Source organism: Mastomys coucha, unplaced genomic scaffold (assembly GCF_008632895.1).
Source record: "Mastomys coucha isolate ucsf_1 unplaced genomic scaffold, UCSF_Mcou_1 pScaffold15, whole genome shotgun sequence".
Lineage (NCBI taxonomy): Eukaryota > Metazoa > Chordata > Mammalia > Rodentia > Muridae > Mastomys > Mastomys coucha.
Window position 1 is genome coordinate 6,048,192 of NW_022196897.1, and position 26,962 is coordinate 6,075,153.

The following is a 26,962-nucleotide window of genomic DNA, read 5'->3' on the forward strand; positions in this document are numbered from 1 at the left end:
AGGACAGAGACCTGGAGAGAGAACACAGGAAGGACAGAGACCTGGAGAGAGAACACAGGAAGGACAGACCTGGAGAGAGAACACAGGAAGGACAGAGACCTGGAGAGAGAGCTCAGGAAGGACAGAGACCTGGAGAGAGAGCACAGGAAGGACAGACCTGGAGAGAGAACACAGGAAGGACAGACCTGGAGAGAAAGCACAGGAAGGACAGAAGACACAGATGCATTTCAAGGAAACACAATCAAAGGCTGAGTGAAATAAGTAAGTCAATTCAGGATATGAAAGAAGAATTCAATAGAGATAGAAATACTGAAGAAAAAGAAAAATGACAGGATCCTAGAAATGAAAAGCTCAGAAAGCTCACTGGAAAGATTTAGCAATAGAATAAATATATCACATGGAAGACAATATCAGAATTTTAACAAAGGCATAGGAACTGGATCAGTCAGTCAATGTCACTGATAAATTAGAAAAGAATGGAACATGGGAACATTTTAGTATACCAGGATAAGACCAAATGTACAAATTAAGCTCACAGAAAAAGAAGAATTCATGACAAAGTTACAAAAATAATTTTCAATAAAAATAGAAGATAATTTTAAAATCTAGGGGGTGGGGAAATGACACATAGTTTAATACAAGAGGCATAGCAAACACCAAATAACAGGGCCAAAAAAACCTTTCAGCACACACCTATAACATTACAGTGAAAACACTAGAGATACAGAATAAAGAAACAGTGCTGAACACTGCAGGAGAAAAGGCCAACTCATGTCTGGAGGCAGGCCTAAAAGACACAATACCAACTTAGACTATTATACCCAGCAAAATGTTTATCATCATTCAAAATAAAAATTTTTTAGGACAAAAACAGAATAATGGACAGAGCTACGCTCCAACCATGGCTGCTCCCATATACATATCTTTGGCCATTTATTTAAACTTTGATCCCATATCAAAATCCTGAAGATGGCTCTCTTTTTTCCTCTTTCCAGTGTGGCCATATTAAATAAATCTTTTTCTTTTTCTTTTCTCCCCCCATCCCCTCCACTTAAACAAATGAGCTACAGAAAAATAACACTACAGGAATGTATGGCCACTAAGCCAGCTTTACAAAGAGTATTTGGAAAAATACTTCAGGCTGAAGACAAGGATAAATATACATGGGGAAATAGAAGAAAAAAATAAATAATACAAGGATAGTTAATAAAGAGAGGTTTAAGAAAACATTACAGAATGAAAATTATAAGAATATATATCTTTCAATAGTAACTGAATATTAATGATTTCTATTCTCCAATAAAAAGACAGATTTCATTCGGTACAGCAAAGGAAACTGTCAATCAAGTGAAGAAACAGCCTACAGAATTGGAGAAAATATTTGCCAACTCTATCTATCTATCTATCTATCTATCTATCTATCTATCTATCTATCTATCTATGACAGAGGATTAGTATTTAGAATATACAGAGAATTAAAGAACAAACTACTTAATAATGGACTAAAAGACAGTTTTCAAATACAAATGGCTAGCAGGAACTTTAAGATGTGTTCAGCATCCTTTGCCATCATGGAAATATCTTACCCCAGTCAGAAAGGCTATCATAATCATCAAGAAAATAAATGAAAACACATGTTGGAGAGGACGTAGAAGAAAGGAAGTTTTTATCTAGTGTTGGTGGGAGTGGAAACTGGTGCCCACTATGGCAGTCAGTGTGGAGGTTTCTCAAACATGTAAAACTAAAGTTACCACATGAGACTTGCACATCCATGTTCACTACTGCTCTACTGACAGTAACTAGGAAATAGAATCAGATGAGCTGCCCAGCAACTGAAGAGTGGATAACAAAAATGCCACATATATACAGAATGAAGGTGGTACAACATCATTAGCTATAGGCAAAATACTATATAGCAGACCTCTAAAACCTTTCCATGGATATCATGTAGCTCATGCTAGTCTGGGTGCTAGGATCATTAGTGTGCACTCAGATAAAGGTATTCTTCTCTTGTTCAACTAAAACTGACTAGCACAACTAGGTTTGTCTACATTGTCACATAGAGCAGCATTTCCTTCTTCGTATGCATAGACCACATATTCTCTGTCTATCCTTTTGAGTTATCTCATTGCCTTGGCTATACTGCTCTGATGGACACACAAGCACAGATGCATTTTCCACATCTTGGCTTTGTTTCTTCTGAATATGCCCATCCAGAAGAACTTCTGGATTTTTAATTTCTAGAGATACCTCAATACTGTTTTCCACAGTACATTCCATTCACATTCTAAGTAACAGGTATAGTGTACAGTATGCTTTATAGTTTTATGCTTTACATTTAGGTATTTAATCCATTTTGGCTTTTTTCATGGTGTAAGATATTTAGTTATTTTCATGTACTTAGCATGTTTCAAAAGTACCACTTGCTGAATAGTCTATTAAGTATTCTTTGCATCCCTTGTGAAGACTAGGTGACTGAATATGTATGGGTTATCCTTAAATACAGATATGTCATTATATAATATTGACATATTACACAATGGACTATTGCAACCCAGTAAGGCTTTCCACTCTTCGTCTACTCACATTGTCCTGTTTGGCAGGTGGTGGTGGGAGTGATGGGTTTCTGTACTTTGTAGAATTTCTAGGTGCCTTTTTCTTGGTACATGGATGCACACACACACACACACACACACACACTGGGGAGGGAGGGAGAGAGGGAGAGAGAGAGAGAATATATACACTGCCCAAGCTATAAGCTATACATACTATCTATTCTAAAATCACTCCTTCCCTAGGTTCTGGTCCTTGGCAGGAAGGCTCAATCTTTTGTTCGAACCTGCACATCCTGCTTTGCAGCTATCCACTGATGTGATTGCTATTCCTTGACTTGATCTATTACTGCGTGGAGCTCATGTTTTCTTCTTTGACTCAGCAATTCTTTTGCCGAAGGATAACCTCAGGTATTCCTCACACATAAACTGTTCTAGATTCAGAACGTATCTTCTCAGAACTGTAAAGGAACTGTTTCCTTGCCTCCCAAAGTCCTGAGGCTTAGTCTCAGTGCTCACAAGTGTCCCCATAATCTTCTCCATAGGTGCATTTGGTTGGAAAACCTACTAAGTGGCCCGATCCAGGTGTCCCTGAATTCTGGAAAGCTTTACTGTCATTTACTGAACAAGGATTGCCTCTGGTTTCTTTTTCTTTAACTGGGACTCAATCAGGTCTAGCTTTCTAGGGCTGATTTCCTATATTTCTTTTCCATATGTAAAAACAGTTTGACTCTTTATTCTGTTTCCCAGGAGATCATTTTCAACCACTGTTTTGATACTTATTTGTGTTTTGATATTTTTTATGGTATCCTGTCTAAAAGTGTCTCTCTGTCTATCTTATATCTATTGTATGTGTATATGTCTGTCTATCTGTCTATCTATCTATCTATCTATCTATCTATCTAGATATCATCTATCTATCTAACTATCTATCATTTATCTATTGTATGTACGTATGTGTGCATGTGTATGTGCATGTGTAGACATGCATTGGCCCCTGTTGTCCTTTTTTTCCCTTCCTTAAATTCAGCATTGTCTTTTGTGTGTTTGTTTGGTTGGTTGGTTTTTCAAGACAGGGTTTCTCTGTGTAGTCCTGGCTGTCCTGGAACTCACTCTGTAGACCAGGCTGGCCTCGAACTCAGAAATCTATCTGCCTCTGCTTCCCAAGTTCTGGGATTAAAGGCGTGCGCCACCATGACCTGGCTAAACATTGTCTTGATCATCTGGATCTTAGAATGCTGATACAAAGAGATTGCATCGATAGGCTCAAACAAACTTATTAAAGAAGGCGGATATAGTTCTACCTAAAGATGTCCAATAAATATTTTATAATATTCTCATAGTTAACTGCAACAAATTAAGTCCAACTGTTAGAAAGTAATAATTTTTTATGACCAAATAGTTTATTTTGGAAAATTAAAGAAAGTACTTTGACAATTATTTCTTATTAGGTCATTATTGTTAAAATTAAAAAAAAAATCACACATGGCTTAGTGAGATGGTTCAGGAGATAAAGGCACTTGCTTAAGCAAAGTCCTCAGTTTGATCTTCATCTTCATGAAAGCAGAGAATCAAAACAAAAAACAAACTCCTACGACATCTCCTCTAACCTCTAAACATGTTAGGTATGCATATTCACACGTACACCAAAACTAAATAAATGTAATGAAAATCTCAAAACAGTAGAAAAAACATTCCATTGATTCATGAAACAACTGTCACAAATTACATCCAAAAAATTAAATTGAAGAAAATTCCCCTAATATATGCAATGTCAATGTAAATAGCTCCAAACCCACACTTCTTTATTAAAAGAGAAATAAAAGCCTTCTGCATTCATACTCCTTAATTTTCATTAGAATTCTCATCAGGCCTGTAATCCATCACTGCTTTGGAAAGTTGAAGCTGAGTGACTACCACAAGTTTATGTTGGCGATGTTTAAGATAAAAAACACCCTGAAAACATCAAAGAGCAACAAAGGGAAAAACTTTCAATGTAAGTGGGAATGGCATTATCACTGAAATTTATAAATTAAATGAGCTAGCAACAACATGGTATAAAGCAAACAGGTGTTCCAAAGTGAAGTACTGGTGCAGGTTTTGAGATGGAGAAGGGAGGAAGGAAGATGGGAACAGAAGACACCAGGCTGGACCACAGAGAACAGAGAAAGCAGGAAGCTGGCAGCTTAGTGACCGAAACCAAAAGGTTAGTCCTCATCATTTTCAGAACTTTAGGTAGTACTACTCTGATGCTAAAGATAATAATGATGTATCTTCAAAATAACATAAAACTATATTCTTAATTGACTGCTAACCATAAGGCTTCCTGGTCTTGAGAAGATGCCATAATAACACTGTATAAACCCTCCCACTGTGTGTCTTCTGCCTCCTTGGCAGTTACAGCTAATTACAAGGGGATTTCACTACCTGTACTCCTCATGGGCAGACCTTATGCACTTCTTATATTACACTCTGGCATTAATTATACAAGTTAAAAGCTAGCCACCTGGCTTTTGTTTTGCTGTCTACCTTGGACTTTTCTAAACAAGCAGAAAATCTCTCAGACTGTTATCATAAACACAATGTGAGAGATTAGTGGCCCACAGAGCACCAGGGTCAGCTTACAACCTTTTAGGAACAAGAAATCTGATTCTCCCTGACCTTAACTTAGAAGCCTGCAGTTAATAATCACATTAAAGGTGGTTTTATATGCCAGACAGTTTTTGTTTCCTTTGTTGTTTTTACAATTGGAGTGTCTTTTGTGGTTACTAAAATTATATGACAAAAGGCATGTAATTAACATTTAAAATATTTAAGCCTCTCTTTTTTTTTTTTCCTGGAGGGAAAACTGGGAAAGGAGATATCATTTGAAATATAAATAAAGAAAATATCTAATAAAAAAAAAAAAGAAAAAAATTTAAGTCTCAATAAAGTTGACCTTACAGTTTCCCTGAGGTAAGAAATACTTTATGTCAAAAAATTTTAATCCTAAAATATTGCTTGTACTTACCCAAGGTTTTAACAATTTAACTAATTATGACAATTAATATACTCATTCTTTTTTAGACTGAGGACTAAATACATTTTTTCCTAGAATCTAACACCTAAATCAAGAGCCACAGACCGCAGCACTGCTGCACTCTCACCTCCTCAGGAAGGGTCAACTGTCTCTGGAAGGAAAGAAGCTAGCCTGAAGCAGGTGAAAAAGGTCAAAAAGCAGCTGTGCAGCCTGGGGCTGAAGCTAAGGATCAGGCCAGGGTGCAGGGTCAGGGATATGATGAGGCCAAAGGAACCTGCCTCCTCTTCACAACCAAGCATTTAACAACTACAAATCTAATTAACACTGCAAGCCAAAAGGAAGTGTAGGTGACCTCCTAACGAGTGATTAGCTTTCACTTACCTTCCCACTGAAGGGACTGAACCCACTGCAGCTGCCTTAGTGTGGCTAGTCTTCAGAGAACTGGGATTTAATTCCCAGCACCTACATGGTAACTGACAACTGCTGTAACTCTAGTCCAGGGGAGGATCTGTCCTCCTCTGCTGGATTCCTTGGGTATCAGGCATGATAAACGTGGTGTAGAGACAAGCAGGTGAAACTCTCATACACATAAAATAAGATTAAAACAACACTATAGGGCTGAAGAGATGGCTCAGCAGTTAAGAGCACTGACTGCTCTTCCAGAGGTCCTGAGTTCAAATCCCAGCAACCACATGGTGGCTCACAACCATCTGTAATGGGATCTGATCCCCTCTTCTGGTATGAATGAAGACAGTTACATTGTACTCATATACATAAAATAAATAAATCTTTAAAAAAAAAAACCCACTATAATATGACCAAGACACACTATTTATGTGTATGAAACTGTCAAAGAATAAATACAAATAATTTAAAAAGCTGTGTCTTCAGATACCTGTTTGTTTTATTGTTTTTTCAGAGAATACCTCTGCTCTCACATGTTACTGAGAGATGCATAGTGAGGCTGCAGAGATGTGGCAGATCGTGACAGAGTTCTATGATGGCACCTCAGGATGCTACAGAAGTTCAGGCTTATTAACTATTTGCATGGTACTTTTAATCTTGTGAAGAGAAGATATCATGCAGTGTGTGCGACATACACACTCAGAGTCACTGAACCATTTCATATTAAAAAGTACTGCAGATATGAAATCAGCCTCCCCAGGAGAAGGCTGGGGAAAAGTAAGAAAACACAAAAGGTATGTTTATCTCGTTATAAGTTGTAAGTAAAACACACAAGCAAAGGTTTTAAAAGAAGCCTCTGCAGCAAGACCACTCCTGTAAACTCAGTAACTCTGTGGGGCTGTGCTCATGAGATCTTGTAAAACTCTACCATCTTTCTCAGCCTTCATTCCCTTCTCTTAAGAAGACAGCAAATTAACATATTATTGTTTTTCTTTATACAATCAAGTTAAAAGTTTTGGCCTCTTTAAAACAGTATTTTTAGAATGTTTAAAAATCATTTTAGCAATTAAAAAATACAGGCTAGTGAGATGGCTCAGCGGGTAGAAGCACTGACTGCTCTTCCAAAGGTCCTGAGTTCAAATCCTGGCAACTATATGGTGGCTCACAACCACCCGTAATGAGATCTGACACCCTCTTCTGGTGCGCCTGAAGATAGCTACAGTGTACTTATGTAAAATAATAAGTAAATCTTTGGGCCAGAGCGAGCAGAGGTCCTAAAGTCAATTTCCAACAACTATCTGTATAGCTACAGTGTACACTCATACATAAAATAAATAAATAAATAAATCTTTAAAAAATACAATGTTTAATATATCAATGACCCTGGAATATCTTTATTGTGGTTATACAGTTATGCCATTCCTTACAAAATACCTTAAAACAAGAAAATGAATGCACATATCAAGCAGTGCATTCGTAGAAAAGCAGTTCTCCATGAGCTAAGGATCACTGGTCACTCCACAAAAGCGCAGACATGATGTTACTAGATACCGTGTGTAAGATGATCACACTTAAATATATATATGCAAATATATAGTTTAAAATTTTCAAAGCAAGTCTCAATCAAAGGAACTGAGGAAAAGAGAAAAAAGTTGACAGTACTTTTAAAATATATATTTGCTTCTAAATTGAAAACATAGAAGTTTACTATGAAAAGCAAGCATAATACACTCTCATTATTTTGGTAGCTGTGTTTTACTAGTGCACTGATTAAAATGTGTGCACAGTGTAAAAAAAGACCTAAAGGCATGCTAACTGAATTAAAGAGGAAATTTAAATTTTTTGCTGTTAGTAATCCTTTTAAGAAGTTTTATACTGGGCTGGAGAGATGGCTCAGTGGTTAAGAGCACTGACTGCTCTTCTGAAGGTCCTGAGTTCAAATTCTAGCAACCACATGGTGGCTCACAACCATCCTTAACAAGATCTGATGCCCTCTTCTGGACTGTCTGAAGACAGCTACAGTGTACTTACATATAATAAATAAATTAAATCTTTTTTTTTTTTTAAAAAAAGAAGTTTTATACCAATAAGATGTATGTAAAGGAAATTTAGTAAAGGTTATTTACTACAATTTATGCAAACATTAGTTTGATAACTGAAGACAGGACGTTTTTTTCTGACTTCTAATTAGATGTTGAAAGACAATCTGGCATCAAGTGTACTTGATGTAGTTTCCCTGAATGAAAACATCTAAAGTGCTATGTCACAAGGTTCTTGGTCTACACTTTGTATTCTAGGTGTTAGCATGGCCATTTACACATACATTCCAAAATGAGTGTCAGCAGCATCCTGGAAAGGAGGCGAACGCTCGATCTGCCTCAGAGCCCGAGGACTCACTTCATTAACCTAAACCACCTGTCTAAATACACTAGCAGTCTGTACTTGAGTGTTAAGGCTGAAATACAACTCTCTAATTCTAATCAGTTTGAAAACTGTCTTTTCCACGATTAAAGGGTCAATATAAACACAAAATCTAATACTGTTTTCTATGATTAGGTTTCAGTAGCTTCAGTCCTGAACACTACAATTCTTTCACACAGCTGTTGTACTGTGTAGACGGGGATGGATTCACATCTGCTTTTTGTTTATTTCATTAATGGCTCATGCCCAGGTCCTTTCTCCACAGATGACCCATCCAAGTCTGCCTCCTACCTAGTCAGCTTGCCCCTGTTTGTCACACACAGACAGTGCAAATCTCAGTGAACTCACATCTGTCACAGATCGACCCAACTCATGCGCAATCTTGTCCCATCGACCTGGAGTCCCTCCTGGGAACTTAGCCATACTTCTTGTCAGTTGACTGAGGTCCTCTTCTGTCCATTCAGGTACCTGCAAAACATGAAACAAAATTTTAAGAAATCAGAAAAATGTCTACTATATCATCAACATGCCTGTGAAACAAATTATTGGCAGAACCTTTTCTGCAATGATCAACAGTTCCTAAACATGTATTTAGGCTTAGTCAAACCTGGGGCAGCATCTTTAACTACAGAATAGAGTCCCAGCAGTATCTAAGATTTTTGCATGCATTTAAAAAAACAGAAGTACTGCATAATGCAAAACTATGTTTTTGAAGATATTTTTTTTAAAAAACAATTTTATATTAAAATAAAAAACATTATCAAAGTCCATAAAAATTCTTGGTACAATGCTGCTCATATAACTCACATAATATGAGTAGTAAGATTTTTTCGAGACAGGGTTTCTCTGTGCAGTCTTGGCTGTCCTGGAACTCACTCTGTAGACCAGGCTGGCCTCTAACTCAGAAATCTGCCTGCATCTGCCTCCCAAGTGCTGGGATTAAAGGGGTGCCACCATTGCCCGGCGACTAGTAAGATTTTGAAGTAAAAAATACTTATAAAATGGTCTTAAGTGAAAATCTAAACAAGGAAAAGCATTGATTGAAAATCAGAACTGTGCAAGATTACATCTTGTTCATTCTATGTAACATTAATGACAAAATTGTACAAGTGGTTAACTTGCCAAATGCTAGCATTCTGCAAAACTTGGGAACAAGTTAAGATTAAGAACTCTTAAATTGCTGGGTAGTGGTGGTGCACGCCTTTGATCCTAGCACTTAGGAGGCAGAGGCAGGTGGATTTCTGAGTTAGAGGCCATCCTAGTCTACAGAGTGAGTTCCTGGACAGCCAGGGCTACACAGAGAAACCCTGCCTCAAAAGACCAAAAAAACCCCCCAAAACCCCCCAAAAAAACAAAACAAAAAAACAAACAACAAAAAAACCCTCTTTCACCAAGATGTAAGCCATCCAGTCTTTGCAAAGCTTTTGATGTTGAAAACACCTTAAATATTACAAAACTCCAGTACAATTTTAGCAGCAACATATTGCTGAATAATGGTCAAAACCTAAACTGAGGAAAGAAACATAAATCACAGTTGAATACAAAAAAAAAAATTACAACCACATTCTAGCATAAGCTATCACCCACCAGAGGAAGTAGGTACTCTGGCATCAAACAATGAAAGATCAAGGAAGCCCACCTCATTTTCCTCTAATGAGGAAGAAAGAGAAAGAGAGGAGGAATAGGGGACGGGGGAGGGAAAGGTAGTAGGAGGAAATCTTAGAAACAAATACCTTTTCTAATCACTATTTCCGATAATGAACAGGCATACACCAGGCAGTATGCATTACAGAACCATCAGCATTGAACAACAGTCAGAGGTGAGTGACCTCAGGGACTATCTCCACAGCTCCAGCCAAGCCTCTCCCTGACACTAATCCTTCCTGTCATTGTCCCACTGTGCTCTAACCATACTGACATCCACCTGCCTCACTGCAAGCCTAACCGGCCCTTCCTGACTTTTTCCTGTCTCCCCAATCAATGGTTCAAGCATGCTCTTTTCACCAAGTCCAAATGGCAGCTTCACTCATAATCAAAGTGCACTGCCCTGTTAAAGGGCTTTCCGAAAGGCTCTCCTATTTGCATTCATTTGCAAAGCAAAGTACTTTCATTCACTTTGTTCTGCTATCAAGAATGTTCCCTGAAGCAGATAAATTGGCATAAATACAACCTGCCACTTAAGAGTCAGTAAATAATAGCCAATAGTAAGGAGGATTTTATCAATCATTCTATTTTGTATCCACTAAGGGCTGAAAGCCTCAAACATATTCATCAGTACACCCCCTACAATACATGCATAAACTCACTTAGATAAAAAGGTAATCTACACTGGATCTAGCTAGAATTTCTTTGATATTTAATGAAGATCAGAATTTAATTCTCTGTATCACTTGAGCCAAAAATTACATGGAAGGGTTTTCCTTCCTTTTTGCCTCATTTAATAAAAAAAAGAAAAAAAATTTGTTACTTAGATATCATTTAGGGAAACAAATTAGATTTTCAAAGAAATACTCCTCTTATTAATAAACTCCTAAACTCTAATGCAAAAGGAAATACAAAAAGGGTAAAGCTTGAGGAGAATTTAAATATAAGCTAGAAGTGCAAAGTCAAGCCATGAAGAACTAATGATCTTAATAGATCCTCACAGAAATGGGACTCAGAACCAGAGCACACCAGTGCATTAGTGCTTTAGAGCACAGCAAATCACTGCTGTGGAATCAAGAAAACATGTCTGCATTAGCTTATATAGACATCTGTGCAAAACTTCTATTTTTAGTAAGTTGACTTTCCAAATATCCTACAATATTAACAGTGGACATTAAAAAAACCTACTGGATTTTAATTTCTAATTAATGAGTCTAAAAACATAACACTACTGTTTTCCTGGGAAGGCAACATACGTTTTATTTAAATCAAATGCCTACATTGAAAACCTGAAAATGAAAAATCACCGACTGTCTCGGCAAACTTCCTCTTGGTTTTACTTATTTCATGGCCATGATTTTTACTATTATTGTTAAAAGATGGGTAATACTAATAACTCCCGGGCTGAAGTCTGAGTGTGGCCATTGAGCACTCATTAGTCCCTCTCCCACAGCGGCAGGGCACTTTGGTGAATGCTAATTCCTCAGCAATAGTTAGTGGTGTCTTTAAAGGAGCAGAGCGCACGGTGATCCAGCTGCTCCAGCAGCCATGAGGGTGGCCATGGTGTGAATGTATTCTCCCTGTTCTAATATAGAGCCAACTGTAGCTGTGAAAGTCAAATGAACGCATAAGCACACTGCTTTGCCACTTAAATCCATGTGTGTCCAATATTACTGAAACACTGGGCCAAAAATTCATCTCTACAGTAAAGTAATAGAAGCTACCACATGGTGTGGGGACAGCTGTTGTGACTACACCAGCATTCCAATTTTGCATCAGAAAAGCCCTGCTCTGGGAATAAATCTCCATACTGAATACAAAATAAAAAGTAAGTTTTCAAATTATTCAGTATTTTATGTAATGATCCCCAAATAAGAATGAATAGGGAAATTTAAATTGTGTTATCAAAAAAAAATACTCCTTTGGGATGGATTTTTGTCATAAAATCTGCTATGTTCAAAGACTTGGTGCCTCTGAAAAATCTTTACTATTCTTGGATTACAAGGGCGTGGAAGTGTCAAGGGAATGCTTGCTTGTTATGTTTATAGAACCTATATGCAGACTTTCCTCTTCCAGCTTTAGATAATAAAATGTGAAATACAAAGTATTATGCTATTTATTTGGCTGAACAATTATGGTTACATTAAAAGAAAAATATACTTACTACTTGTTGCACTCTCATATTTTTGGTAGACGGTCCTTTTCTATTTAATAGATAGTTACATTTTTATATTGAACCATTTTTAGTTGATTTAGTTCAACTCAGAGTCTTAGGAATTTTATTCAAGAAAATATTTTATACTCTGGCCAGGAAGTGGTGGCACATGCCTTTAATCCCAGCTCTTGGGAGGCAGAGACAGAGACAGGCAGATTTCTGAGTTCAAGGCCAGACTGGTCTACAGAGTGAGTTCCAGGGCAGCCAGGGCTATACAGAGAAACCCTGTCTCGAAAAACAAAACAAAACAAAATGTATGCTCTGTCCACTGGTTAAAATATCAGTTGTACAGCTATAACACGGACAGTATCCTTATAACTTTATTTTGTACAGTTTTAGAATACATTTGGTTTTCAGCTATATAATTTCTTTTCCAACTTAAAAGTGACCGTGACAAACTTCTGTGTAAACCAATGGTATGCTAAGAACAACAAAATTAAAACCAAACCACCTTGGTTGTCTTCACTGTGAGGCCCCTTCTTGTGTCTTACAGCTAGCCATCTTTTCACCATCCACATGGGCTCATCACCAAGCTGCTCACTGAGCCTATAACAACCTCTGCTTCCATGAATTAGACACAGCAACATAAAGACAGTTGCTTTCAGTGATAAGCAAGTGATCCACTACTGAGATAAATCCATCAAGACTGTATCTCTGTGTGGCTCTGGCCCAAACCTGACACATTATCTTGGGATGAATTCTATTACTCTGCCGGGCCGTTTCCCAGCTCCCCTCTGGACAGTCTGACTCCTCCTGCAGCTCCCCTCTGGACAGTCTGACTCCTCCTGCAGCTCCCCTCTGGACAGTCTGACTCCTCCTGCAGCTCCCCTCTGGACAGTCTGACTCCTCCTGCAGCTCCTCTCTGGACAGTCTGACTCCTGCAGCTCCTCTCTGGACAGTCTGACTCCTGCAGCTCCTCTCTGGACAGTCTGACTCCTGCAGCTCCTCTCTGGACAGTCTGACTTCTGCAGCTCCTCTCTGGACAGTCTGACTCCTGCAGCTCCTCTCTGGACAGTGTGACTCCTGCAGCTCTGCTGGCATCTTGCGGCCGTGACTTTCTCAGATGACTATGTTCCCATTCCTATCAGATCAACCAAGCTGGACCACACTACTGTGGATTCTGAAAGTTATTTTTCCATGGTTTTAGCCTTTCAGACTGTTGGCAGTCAACCAACATACCTTTCATTGCTAAACCACTGAATAGGCCGGGAGTCAAAGAAGCTGGATGCAACCTCCATGTTTCCTATTGAGTCCACAGACATCTGGGATTGTTGGGCATTGCAAAGACTTCCTCAAACATCAGCTCAAAAAGTTCTGACTCTAAGTAGAGGCAGGTAAATGTCCTGAATTCAAGGCCAGTCTGGTCTACATAGTGAGTTCCAGGACAGCCCAAGATATATACTATCAAAAACAAAACAAAAACTTAACAAAAATTCTTACTACCTTCTTCCCTTTTCCCTTATTTTGGAAAGTAACTGTCCCCAGAAAGAAACCTGTTCCTTTTAGCTTCTTCCTAGATAATCAAGGGATAGATGGTAACAAATATTTACTTAGATGATAAAAAATATTTACATTCTTGCTCGGCATGACCTCCTCCTCCCCCTGACTGCAGCCACAGGCCAGCCAGGTTGGTCACCTTTGGGTGACAGCACAGCAAAAGGCACAAGAAAGTCAACCTAATCCTGGTTCCGTCAATTCAAATTTCTTGCAGGACGGAGTCACAAAGTCCCAGGTCATGGTCATGTGCTGAATATACTTTTTTAAAAAAAAGATGTATTTATTTTATGTGTATGAGTACACTGTAGCTGTACAGATGCCGTGAGCCATCAGGTCGGCCTGCTCCTCTGCCCTGCTCACTGTGGCGTAATTCACTGTAGCTGTCTTCAGATGCACCAGAAGAGGGCATCAGATCTCATAACAGGTGGTTGTGAGCCACCATGTGGTTGCTGGGATCCAAACTCAGGACCTTTAGGAAGAGCAGTCAGTGCTCTTACCCGCTCAGCCATTTCGCCAGCCCCCTGAATATATTCTTATCAATATAGTTGTAAGTGGAGCACCTAACTAAAGTCTGTAATTGTGGACAGCCTGACTCCTCCAAGACATCCAAGACATCCAAGGTGGTTTGGTTTTAATTTTGTTGTTCTTAGCATACCATTGGTTTACACAGAAGTTTGTCACTGTCTGCCTGTTTTCTTCCTGTACCTTTTTAGGGTCTGGTATTAAAAGTGCATAAAGAGGGGGCTGGTGAGATGGTTCAGCGGGTAAGAGCACTGACTGCTCTTCCGAAGGTCATGAGTTCAAATCCCAGCAACCACATGGTGGCTCACAACCACCCATAATGAAATCTGATACCCTCTTCTGTGTACTCATTTATAATAATACATCTTTAAAAAAATCATGAAGGTTGTTAAAAAAAAAAAGTGCATAAAGAGTTTTCCTGGGCCCAGTAGTAAAGGCACATACTATGCAAATCTGGCCATCTGAATTCCATCACTGATCCTCAGGCAAAATAAAGTATAAAATGAAAGAAAGGACTTCACAAACCTTCCTTATGACCTCCACATAAACATGCCTCCTATCCACACACAACTTAAACTAAAATTTTAATGTTTTTTACATTTTATGTGAGAGTATTTTGCCTGCACATGTATCTCTACACCATATGTATGCTGTGTGCCCATGGAGGTCAGAAGAATTCTTGCTATTACTAAGATAAATAAGCCATTGTGGGGTGACCCACAATGACCCATTGAGAGAGATGACCCCCCCATGCCTAGGGGACTCTCTAGCAGCAGCACCCTGGCCTGCAATTTCCCCCAGGCGTGGATAGGGGCTGCACTGCAGATTTATCAGTTAGAGTAGGGCACCCATCTAACTCTCTCCATTTTGACCAGTTTTAGATCTCTCTAGTAGTCTCTGCCTGTTGGTAAGAAGTGTGAGCTTATACTTTTTTATGGGCATAACGATAAGTGTTGAGAATACAACAACAATATGGTTCCCCATTTAAGACCAAAACAATGAATGACACCATTAGCTGACTTGCCAACACAGGCAGGAAAATACCAAATGGCCCCTCACCTAGAGGAAGAGCTAGAAATGGTCAACAGCTTCTAAGAAATAGAGAATTAACTTGCTCCAGGAATGAGTTCCTGCATATCAAGTTCAATATCAAGTCATCAGCCCTGGCTATACAAAAGAAACAATAAGTAGCCTCAGTAGCTTGTACACACACACACACACACACCAACACAAACACACAAACACACACAGAGCATAGCCATAATTAAAAGAGACAATGAACTGGGGAGCGAGAGGGGTGAGAGTGATTTAACATCTATTACCAGATTAAAAAGGAAGACCACGCAAATTATAATCACAGTGACTTTGACTTTGGGGTCTAGGGAAGAATGAGTGAGACAGAAATGGGGCTCCAGTAGTGTGGGTGACTTGTCACAAGACTTTGCAGGCTTTTTGTTTGTTTATTTTGTTTTTTTTGAGACTGGGTTTGTATAGTCCTGGCTGTCCTGGTACTTGCTCTGTAGACTGGGCTGCCTCAAACTCAGAGATCTGCTTCCTGAGTGGTGGGATTAAAAGTGTGCATCACCACCATCTGGCTTAGGCTGGCAGGCTGGCTGGTTTCCTTCCCTCCCTCCCTCCTTCCCTCCTTCCTTCTTTTCTTCCCTCCCTCCCTCCTTCCTTCCTTCCTTCCCTCCCTCCTCACCTCCCTCCCTCCTCACCTTCCCCCTCCCTCCTTCCTTCCCTCCTCTCCTTCCTTCTCTGGAGACAAGAGTTATAGGCTTATTAACAGATATTATGCAGACTCTTAAATGCTTCACATGCATTCTCTATTCAGTCCTCAATAGAACCTCAGAAATGTGGCTATCCCATTGTGCAGGAACACTGAGAGGTTATACAACATTTTTCACTACTAAATATCCACAAATGTTCCCCATTTCCTAAAGGAAAAAAAAATCCAAATTCCTCTCTAGGGCATCTAAGACTGGGCACCTGGAACTAACCTACCTCTCTAGTTTGCTATCATCTTAATCTCGTCCTCATATATCTACAGCTAGCTAAAACTACTAACTCTAAATACTCAGACTATCTCACATCTCTGACCCTTTGAAATACTGCTTTTTGTTCAGAATGTACTGTCCTAAATTACCTACCCGGGGACTCCTCCTCTTCTAAGAACTGTTGTCTCTGAGAAGCCTTCCTAACTCCCCAGGTTAATTAAATTAATCCTGCTAGGTTCCCGCCATACCATTTTATAGTTTTATTAAAATGATATTATATTTTGATGGTCTCCTTCTAAGTATAATTACAACCCTCTCTGATTTTCACATACACATCCTCAATGGCAACAAATTATAAAGTCAGTGAATACCTGTTAAATAAGTTTGGGGGATAAACCAGAAGAATTCATACAAAATCAGATTGTGATTAGGTAGGAAAGTAAGTTCAAGATACACTAAACATGGACAGACAGCTCTAGGTAGAATGACATGGAAAGCCACACCCACAGTGAGGGGAGCACAGAGCCTGTGCAACCAGAGATCGGCCAGAGATGTTCAGTCTCAAGGGACATTTTAATTTATAGATTTATAGCTTTTAAAATTAGATGTGACCTCAAGAGAACAACTACTTTGTCTTCAGGCAGAAAATTTTCTGTATTATCCTACTGGGGAAAAAGCTGAAACCAAAAGAAATTGAAGAGATTAAAAATAATATCAGGGCATATGATTGATAAATGCTATAGGGAAAATTAAAAATTAGTTGTATTTTTATCTATTCTACTTTACAGAGGTACATGTAAGTATTTTTCAAAAGTCATAATATTCAATATAATGGCACTTGATTCTTGGGCCACTAAGAAGTTTAGAAATTTTAGAAATTGTATTTGCTTAAAACAGATTCATTTCAATTAGAACCATTCTAGTCCTATGCCCTATTTTTCAGCAAGAAGAAAGAGAAACTTACGAAAGTTGAGAAAACCTTAAATTCCCTGTGCTATGAATAACAGTGCTGGGAGAGTCCTGAGGCTCTCTCACTTCCACTCAATGATCCATCAGCAGATCCCGAGGTGACAAATCGAAGGGGGAATGCTGAAAAGAAAATCTGTACCAAGATGAATTATTGAACATGACCATCTTTTCAATGTTTATACAAAACTACGTAGTGTTACAATTTACATGACTTTTATTGTCAGGGTAAGTTTTGCAAATTCCATAAATTAAGATAAACGATTTTTATCCTAGGAACTATTTCCAGTTTTATTGCAGATAAAGCTGAGAGCTGCTTTGTGGTAGCACATGGAAACAGCTGACAATGCTACAACTTGTGAGTGAAAACTACTACTTCTAAAGAAAAGCAAGTGAGTGCAGTCTGCTGTTATGGATGGAGGTGCTTAGTCCTCCAGCCTCTCATCAGGCCCCCAATTTATTTGTTCCAAAATCATCAATAATAATTATCATATTAATTAATGATCCACCCAAAATCATTAGTGTGAGCCTGTTGTATGTTGGTACAATCGAAGAGTATTTCTGTTTGCTTTGACTTGTTGCTATGTTTGTTATGCTAAGTTAACATTCTCAGGTATTGAAGCAGATACAAGGGCTGCAGATGGTTAATAGCCTTGGCTGCTCTCCCAGAGACTCCATCCAGATATTATTCCCAGCACCCGCATGGCAGCTCACAACCGTTTGTCCTAGAGGCTCTAACAGTCTCTTGTGGCCTCTGCAGTCACTGTATGCATACCGTGCACACATACACGAGCAGGCAAATCACCCATATATATAAAATAAATAAACTGAAAAACACACAAAAGAAGAGCAAAGTACTTAATGTTTATTACTTACACTAGGGGGAAAACCCCATTGATTGGTATCATTTAAATGTGAGTAGAGAAATATCACAAGCCAGAAATTTAGTATAGAATAAAAGGGAAATATGACAACTTATCAGCTTTTTCTAGAGACGGTGGAAAACAGAAATTAATGAGCAAGAAATCACAACATAGAATAAGAGAAAATAAGTTGAGACTGCAATGCTGACAAAAGGAATTAAGTCATGCTACACAGTATGGTTGTCATCACAGATGTGTTCTGTGATCGGACACCTATGGTACTGCTCCTATTCTAAGCATCTATTGCCTTCATCCTAGGGCCATTTTGTAGATACACAACACTGGGAAAAAATGGAAAAATATTTACAGTGTAGTATTCATCACTCCTCTGCTGGGTTGAAGAATATTTTATTATAATAAATACACACCATAGTCTGTTTATTCATCAATTTATTGATGGAGATTTGAAGCAGTTTCTCTTTTTTGGCTACTGTGCTGCTGATCGGTATGTATGTACATATTTGGGCCTGTTTGCAGCTAAAACCATATTCATATAGTATTATTGAATGGATTTTATTAGCAAAATGGATTTTTTACACAAAGTAAAAAATTAAATAATTATATAGAAAAGGTTTCTAATTTAATCATAAAAGGTGGAATAAGACTACATCAACTGTTGGGAACAGACCCAGCAAAAATCACACTATCTTATTCTAATGCTAAGTGTGGGGAGCTGCAGCTGCCACCCTATACATATATATTGAACGCCTGGTCTCCAGCCAGAGCAGAGAGCATTGAGATAAACAAGCCTTAGTTGGAAAAGCTGTGTGCCTCTAGTTTGTGATGCAAGCTGGCATGATTTTCCCGCAGCCTATTATGTTTTGCCACGTAGCTGATGCTGATTGGGACCAGGGAAAGTATTTAACCCACAAGGGCTGGGGGCTAAAAAAAGATAGATAGTGAGTAAGTATATATAGATAGGAATAAGTATGTATAGAGTGTAAGTAAGATGTAATAGAATAGTATGTATGTATAGATAGGAGTAAGTATGTAGATATAGAAGCAAGATGTATGTAAGAATAGGAGTAAGTAAGATGTAAAGATAGAAGTAAGATGTAAGAATAAGAATAGAAGTAAGATGTATGTAGTAAGATGTAGGGAATAGGAGTAAGTAGGAAATAGGAGTAAGTAAGAAGAAAGTAGAAAGATGTAACTAGTAAGATGTAAGAAGAAGATATAGAAGAATATGAGAAGCTAGCTAGAGAAGAAGTAAAAATGAAGGTTCCTGATTAAACTGCATGGAGAAGAGCTCGTTGTTGCCTCCTTATTTCCGCTGGACGGAAAGGCGCCAGACAGCTAAGATTGTCATTATGGGTAATCAACGTAGATTAGCAAAGAGCTCACGACAACTATTTGGGAGAAATTAACAGCATATATAGTCTAAAAGCAAAATCAAGAGTTGTATGCAGTTCTTATAGTATTACTAGATTTTCCTGGATCTCTTAATGTAATTACTGACTCTCAATATGCAGAAAGAGTTGTTTTACATATAGAAACTGCTGAGTTTATTCTTGATAATTCATAATTAACCTATGCAATTGCAACAGGCAATCAGAAATAGAAACTATCCATTATATATCATCCATATTTGGTCTCATATAGTCTTCTCAGGTCTATTAGCACAAGGAAATGAAAAAAATTGGCCAATTATTAATAAGAAAAGTGTTAGAAGTCTCAAAATATCATGAAAAAAATCACTATTTTAACAGTAAAGCTTCAAAGAAAAAAATTTCGATCACTTTGCAACAAGCTAAGGCAATTATAAAAGTGTCCTAATTGTTGTTTGTTCCATTACCTACTGGAAGCAACCCTAGGGGTAGGAAAAAAATTAAATCTGGCAGATGAATGTGGTTCATTCTGCAGAATTCAGAAAACTAAAGTTTGTACACTAATACATATTCAGGGTTTCAACTGGCAACTGCTTTGAGAACTGAAAAAGCTGATTTGGTAATTACACATTTACTCGAGGTAATGGCTGTTATGGGGCCACCTGTACAAATTAAGACTGACAAAATTGGGAATATCTTATTTGTTACCATATTACCCAATCACATATTTTCACACAATGGGCAGAAACTTTTAACTTTTTACACAGTAAGTGTAACTTTTAACATTTTAAAAGATACAATCAAAAATAATTCAAAACATTATACAGCCAATTATAAGGTTAAGTGATGTAAGAATCCATACCAAAAAAAAAAAAAAAAAAAAAAAAAAAAGACCCCTTTTGAACGAGTTTGTAAGAAAATACCTTTATGAAAAGGGACTCTGAAGTGAAAGACATAATGACCTTCAGGGAGCTGTATGCAGCTGTAAATCCCAGCTACTAGGGAGGGATAGGATAAAGCACCTCAGGAGCCAAGAATTCAAGGCTCGCAACATGGGAAGAACCTGTCTCAAAAAGCAAAAGACCAAAGCCAGCAGAGGAGGTACATGCCTTTAATCATAGTATATAGAATTTGTGTGCAAAACCAATCTGGGCTACATACACTTAAGGTATGCCAGGCAAGCAGACTATATAGTAAGATTCTCTATTGCAAGCATAAAATAATGAAGCCTGACCTAAGATGGTAGTACTGATGGATTTAAAAATGAGAGGTGAAAATAAAGAAGTTTATAAAAAAATTACAGGAAAAAGTAAATAATAAATAAATAAATATACAAATAAATGAGCCTACCACACTAGCACAGTAAGATACAAATATAGGTATTTGAAAATGAGATTAAATTCAGTTTTAGATATTCTGAATTTAAGGTTATAGTGAAGGTCTAAATTGTAAAGCCTTCTTTATTAGTCTTACTTCTGTATTAGTCAACTGTCATTCTCTATGATCCATCTGTCTTCTGCACTGGCCAGATAGGAGAGTTAAAGGGAGATGTGGTGGGAACACCACACCTGCATCTTTCAAGTCCTTGATAGTGGCAGTAATTTCTGCGATTCCTCCAGGAATATGATACTGTTTTTGATTCACTATTTTCTTTGGCAGAGGCAACTCTAAAGACTTCTATTTAGCCTTTCCAACTATAATAGGTCAGGGAACCAACGTGAGAATTCTGCCAATTTCTGAGTATATCTATCCCAATTATACATTCTGGAACTGGGGAAATGACCACAGGATGTGTTCAGGGACCTACTGAACCTACTATGAGTTAGACATCAGTCAAAACTCCATTAATCACCTGTCCTCCATAAACCCCTACTTTAACTGGAGGGCCACAATGTTTCTTGGGATCTCCTGGGATCAGTGTCAATTCAGAACCAGTATCCAATAGACCCTGGAAAGTCTGATTATTTGCTTTCTCCTGGTGTATAGTTACCCCTGTAAAAGGCCGTAGGTCCCTCTGGGGAAGAACTGGAGAAAGGCTAACAGCAAAACTTTTAGGTGTCTATCAAGATCCTTCCTCAGAGGAACCTGGCCACCCCTTCATTCAAGGAGTTCTGGGTCTGTAAACTGGCTCAAGTCTGGAAATTGATTCACTGGCTGAGATTGCCTTTTGACACGATTCAATGTAGCCTTTCTTTCATTTGAGATTTTTCCTGCTTATACAGGTCAAACAGATATGCAGTAGGCTTCCTATCTAGTTCATGCCTGGAAACACCATGATTGATTAGCCAGTACCAAAGATCCAAATGAATCATGTCATTATAAATCTCACCACTCCTGTGCTAACCATTACTGGGTATGTCATTATAAACATTGTTTTGTCTATGCTGTCCATTATAATAACTACGATCACCTTGTCTCTGGCGATTCAACGCTGCCACCTGGCCCTTGTTACCTTGGGGCTCAATTAAACCCATTGAATTTAATTCATCTAATTAAGCAGCAGCATTTCCAACCCTAAGATCTGTCACAAGGAAAAGGGCAGGAACAAAACTCTTCAAGTGTGTGGTGCCCTCTCTGTTGTAGCATTTTTTCTGTCCAATCACATTAGGGCAGTGATAGGCCTGTGATTGGATAGGAATAGAGAGGTAGAGCAAAAGTTGGAGAAAAATGGTCAGGAGCAGGAGGAGAGAGGGGATCATGGAGGCAGACAATGAGGACCAGCCAGACCCCAAGTGGTTATACAACCAAACAAAGGTTTTTACAAAATAGATTAATTGGGTTAGAATATTGTCTTAACTATTTGGTTCTGAAATTATTGTATTGGCATCTTGTAAATTGTGATTTTATTACTGTATATAAATCTTATTGGATATTAAGGCCTTAAGAGTCAACCTTTACTTACTGGGTCTTAGGTGCTATTTAGATGAATGATTGTGGAGGTGTGTAAAGAGTTGCATGTGAGCGAGATGTTTTTAATAGCTGGGAGAGAATAATAAGAGCCCGCCAGAACATGGTGATGCCTTGTCCAGTTTGCATCTTATAGGACTTGTCTTAGTCAGGGTTTCTATTCCTGCACAAACATCATGACCAAGAAGCAAATTGGGGAGGAAAGGGTTTATTGACTTACACTTCCACATTGCTGTTTATCACCAGAAGAAGTCAGGACTGGAACTCAAGCAGGTCAGGAAGCAGGAGCTGATGCAGAGGCCATGGAGAGATGTTCCTTGCTGGCTTGCTTCTCCAGGCTTGCTCAGCCTGCTCTCTTATAGAACCCAAGACTTCCAGCCTAGGAATGGCACCACCTACAAGGGGCCCTATCCCCTTGATCACTAATTGAGAAAATGCTCCACAGCTGGATCTCATGGAGGCACTCCCCAACTGAAGCTCCCTTCTCTGTGATAACTTCAGCCTGTGTCAAGTTGACACACAAAACCAGCCAGTACAACTGACCCCTTGTCAGCTTGACACACAAATACATCACTATTAAGCCTCAACCCTTACTTTCTTATTTATCCCCAAAATCTAAAGTCCCACAGTCTTTACATATTAAAAGTTCAATCAATTTAAAATGTCCAATATCTTTTAAAATTCCAAGTCTCTTAACTGTGGGCTCCACTAAAATACATTCTTCCTTCAAGAGGGAAAAATATCAGGGCACAATCACAATCAAAAGCAAAACCAATGTCTGGGATCCAACTCAGAATCTTCTGGGCTCCACTAAGGGCTTAACCGGTCACTTCTCCAGCTCTGCCCTTTGCAGCACACAGCTTATCTTCTGGGCCTCAGACACCTGTACTCCACACTGCTGCTGCTGTCCTTGGTGGTCATTGTCTGGTACTGGCATTTCCAAAACACTGCTGTAACTAGGCTTTACCAATAGCCTCTCATAGACTGTCTTCACGGTGCCAAGCCTCAACTCCTTTGCATGACCCCTTCAGTCCTGGGCCATCAATTGCAAACCAATGCTGCCCCTTCACCAACGGCCTTCCTTGGCCTCTCACTGTGCTGAGCCTCAGCTGCTCTTCAAGACCCCTTTGTGCTGTCAAAACCAGTACCACCTTGGTGACTCTTACACATTACCAAGTCCTGCTGCAGCACAAGGTACAACCTTGGCTATCTCTGGAACACAGCCTCTTTGTGCTCTCAGAAAACACTTCCCAGAAGATGTCACCTCAGTGATGCTGGTCTCTTTTTAATCACTGCTAATTTCTTAGCTCCAGCTAACCAGCATCTATAGTCCCAGTAATGTAAAGTTTTCACTTTAGTAGTTCTGGTATCTTGTTAATCACAGCTGATACTTCAGCCCCAGATAACCAAAACCACAGAATCTTCACAATTAAAACAGCATGGCCCTGATAAGAGTCTTTAATCTTCCCACTGAAATTTCACAAGCCGGGCCTCCATCTCTGCACTGTTCTCAACATGATCTTCCAAGCTCCCACAGAACATCCCACAGAGTTCTTAACAACCAGTGGTTCTTCTAGCTCAAAGTTCCAAAGTCCTTCCGCAGTCCTCCCCAAAACATGGTCAGGTTGTCATAGGAATACCCCACTATGCTGGTACCAATTTGTCTTAGTCAGGGTTTCTATTCCTGCACAATCATCATAACCAAGAAGCAAGTTGGGGAGGAAAGGGTTTATTTAGCTTATTTCCACATTGCTGTTTATCGCCAGAGGAAGTCAGGACTGGAACTCAAGCAGGTCAGGAAGCAGGAGCTGAGGCAGAGGCCATGGAGACATGTTCCTTACTGGCTTGCTTGAGTTCCAGTCCTGACTTCCTCTGGCGATAAACAGCAATGTGGAAATAAGCTAAATAAACCCTTTCCTCTCCAACTTGCTTCTTGGTCATGATGTTTGTGCAGGAATAGAAACCCTGACTAAGACAGGACTGGTGAAGGGCATATCTTCTGGGCCATCCCATTGTGGAGGATTAGGTTTTACACAATGTACTCTAGCACTGCAATTTCCCTGAGCCTTAAAATCCCTTCATCAACACTAAGCCAAGGGATATCAGGCATCTCCAACTCCTTTTCAGTAGGCCATCTTTTGATAAACACTTCAGCCAAACATTCAAAGAAACTTCTGACACTGTTTTAAACTGTGTGAGCTTCAATATTAAACCTAGACTCTCCCCTCAGAGGGCCCTTGTGAATAAACTCAGCCTGATCTAGTTTTATGTTCCTTCCACTATTATCTCATACCCTTAAAATCCATTCCACACATATTCCCCAGACTTCTGCTTGAATGAACTAGCAAACTCATTAAGCTCTTTAGTAGTGTAGCTCATTTCCTCATGGACTACACTTTCTATCTCCTTTCTAGGGGCCTGTTTAGCTTGAGTTTGGTTATAGGTCTAGAAGAAACTATTGGTGGGCCTTGAGAAACATCAGTATTGTCTTGCCTGGCATTTTCCTCAGAGAAAGTCACTGCTGGCTTACCAGACTCTGAGGGAGTGCCTTCCTCGGGTGAGAAAGGCACTATTTCAAGGGGTAGGGTTGAGGGTGCTGCTTTCTCTGGTGGGGTGAGTCCTTGAGAATCTGAAGACTCAAAGTTCTCAGCTTCAACAGGGTCCTCCCACACATCTCATCCTGAGTTATAGGATCCTATTCTTCGTCAATTAATGCCCTCTAACTGCTGGCACACTCTGAGGCTGAGACTTGAATTTTCACTGTAATTCAGCCAACCTTATAATGAGCGCTTCAGTTTGATTTTCTGCATCTTGAGCTCTATGGCAGCTGGAGAGAAGATTCTCTTCAAGGGCGCACTTAGTAACTTTTAGATTGTTTACTTGCATCTGGAGCCATTCGATTTTTATCATACAACTCCTTCTTTTCCTTCGTCGTTTTTTTTTCCTGAGACACCAGCCAGCAAAATCATTTTCATATATAGGCATATATGAAAGTAAAAAGAAGATGAGCAGAGGGTGCAGTATTGTCTGTAAGAAAATTCCACCTGTGCCTTCTTATAATTGGGGATACTGTGGTGGTTTGAATAGGAATGGTCCTGATAGACTCATGGGTATGAATGCTTGGCCCATAGGGAGTGGCACTACAAGTAGTTGCAGCCTTGGAGGAAGGGTGTCATTGTGGGGTTAGGCTTTGAGGTTTCATATGCTTGTCCTCTTCCGTGCCTTCACGTCCTCAGTGCTGGGATTTACAGATAGCCATCAATCCTAACTGTAATTATGCTTCTATATACTAACAAAGAGCAATCTAAAAAACAACAAGAATACAGTTTAAAGTAGCAATGAAGAGAATAAAATAATTAGGGAAAAATCTAAGTGTCAAAAGATTTCTACATATGGCTATAAAATAGTGCTGAAAGAAAATAAAGGAGATGCAAATAAAATTTTTAAAAAAATCCCATGTGGATGGAAAACTTAATATAGTTATGGTTTAAATACTGCAATATTCTTAAATCCAGCTTAAGATCCATTTGACAAGAGAGGTGCCTTTTACTAGAAATCTAGCTAACTATTCAATGCTAGTGAAAACATGGTTATTGGAGGAGAATCTACAATTTACTAAACCAGTATAATCTCTAATTTAAAATATTTGTCCTTATATCCACAGATAAGTTTCTTTTACAACAGACTACTATAGAAAGCCACAACCAATAAAAATGGATACATCTACAAAATACTCCCACACCTAAGGCTCAGGGAACATTGTGGAAGAGGGGGCAGAAAGATTATTAGAGCCAGAAGATCTGGGAGTTTGCTGTGAGATCATTGCCCAAGCATGAGCTGCATAAGGATGGCACCAGCAAACACAAAGAAAGCACAGGTAACTGAATAAAGCTGGGAACAGAGGGCTCGGCACTCCTCAGGAGAGAATATACCAATTGTTTGTCCAGTGCCAAACCATCATCCCTGAAAACATGTGTATAAGTAATATTATATAGACTCAATAGGTTATATTTAAGCACACACACACACACATACACACACACACACACACACAGATACATATATGCATGAGTAACAATTAATAAAAAATTTTGAGTACATGAATTTGAAGGAGAGCAGAGAAAAGAATAAGAGAAGGTTTTGAGGGAGGAAAGGAATGGGAGAAATGTTGTCATTAAATTATAATATCAAAAAACAAACAAATATTCCAATTGACTTGTAAGGAATCATAAATAATCTTGATAAACAAAAAGAAAAACTGGAGAACTCACACCAATTTCAAAGCTTTCTACAAAACTATAGGGATCAAAATAGTGTGAGACTGGAATAAAAACAGACATAGCAACAAACAGGATAAAAGAGCCCAGAAATATATCCTTATATAGTCAAATGATTTTGACAAAGATAACAAGACCATTTAATGGGGAAACTGACAGTGCTTTTGGGCAAATAGTGGCAAACATGCATTCAGTCAGCACTTCCCGTGCACTGACTGAGTATGCATTCGGTCAGCACTTCCCGTGCACTGACTGAGCATGCATTCGGTCAGCACTTCCCGTGCACTGA

General features: G+C 38.9%; 1 protein-coding gene across 1 annotated transcript in view; it reads right to left on the minus strand.

Annotated features, from left to right (window-relative positions):
• Dnajc1 (DnaJ heat shock protein family (Hsp40) member C1) overlaps positions 1 to 26,962 on the minus strand; it is a 199,953-nt gene that overhangs the window by 31,301 nt on the left and 141,690 nt on the right. Inside the window, exon 9 of the mRNA XM_031369105.1 lies at positions 8,746 to 8,865. Coding sequence (XP_031224965.1) covers positions 8,746 to 8,865 — 120 coding nt within the window. The remainder of the gene's footprint in view (positions 1 to 8,745; positions 8,866 to 26,962) is intronic.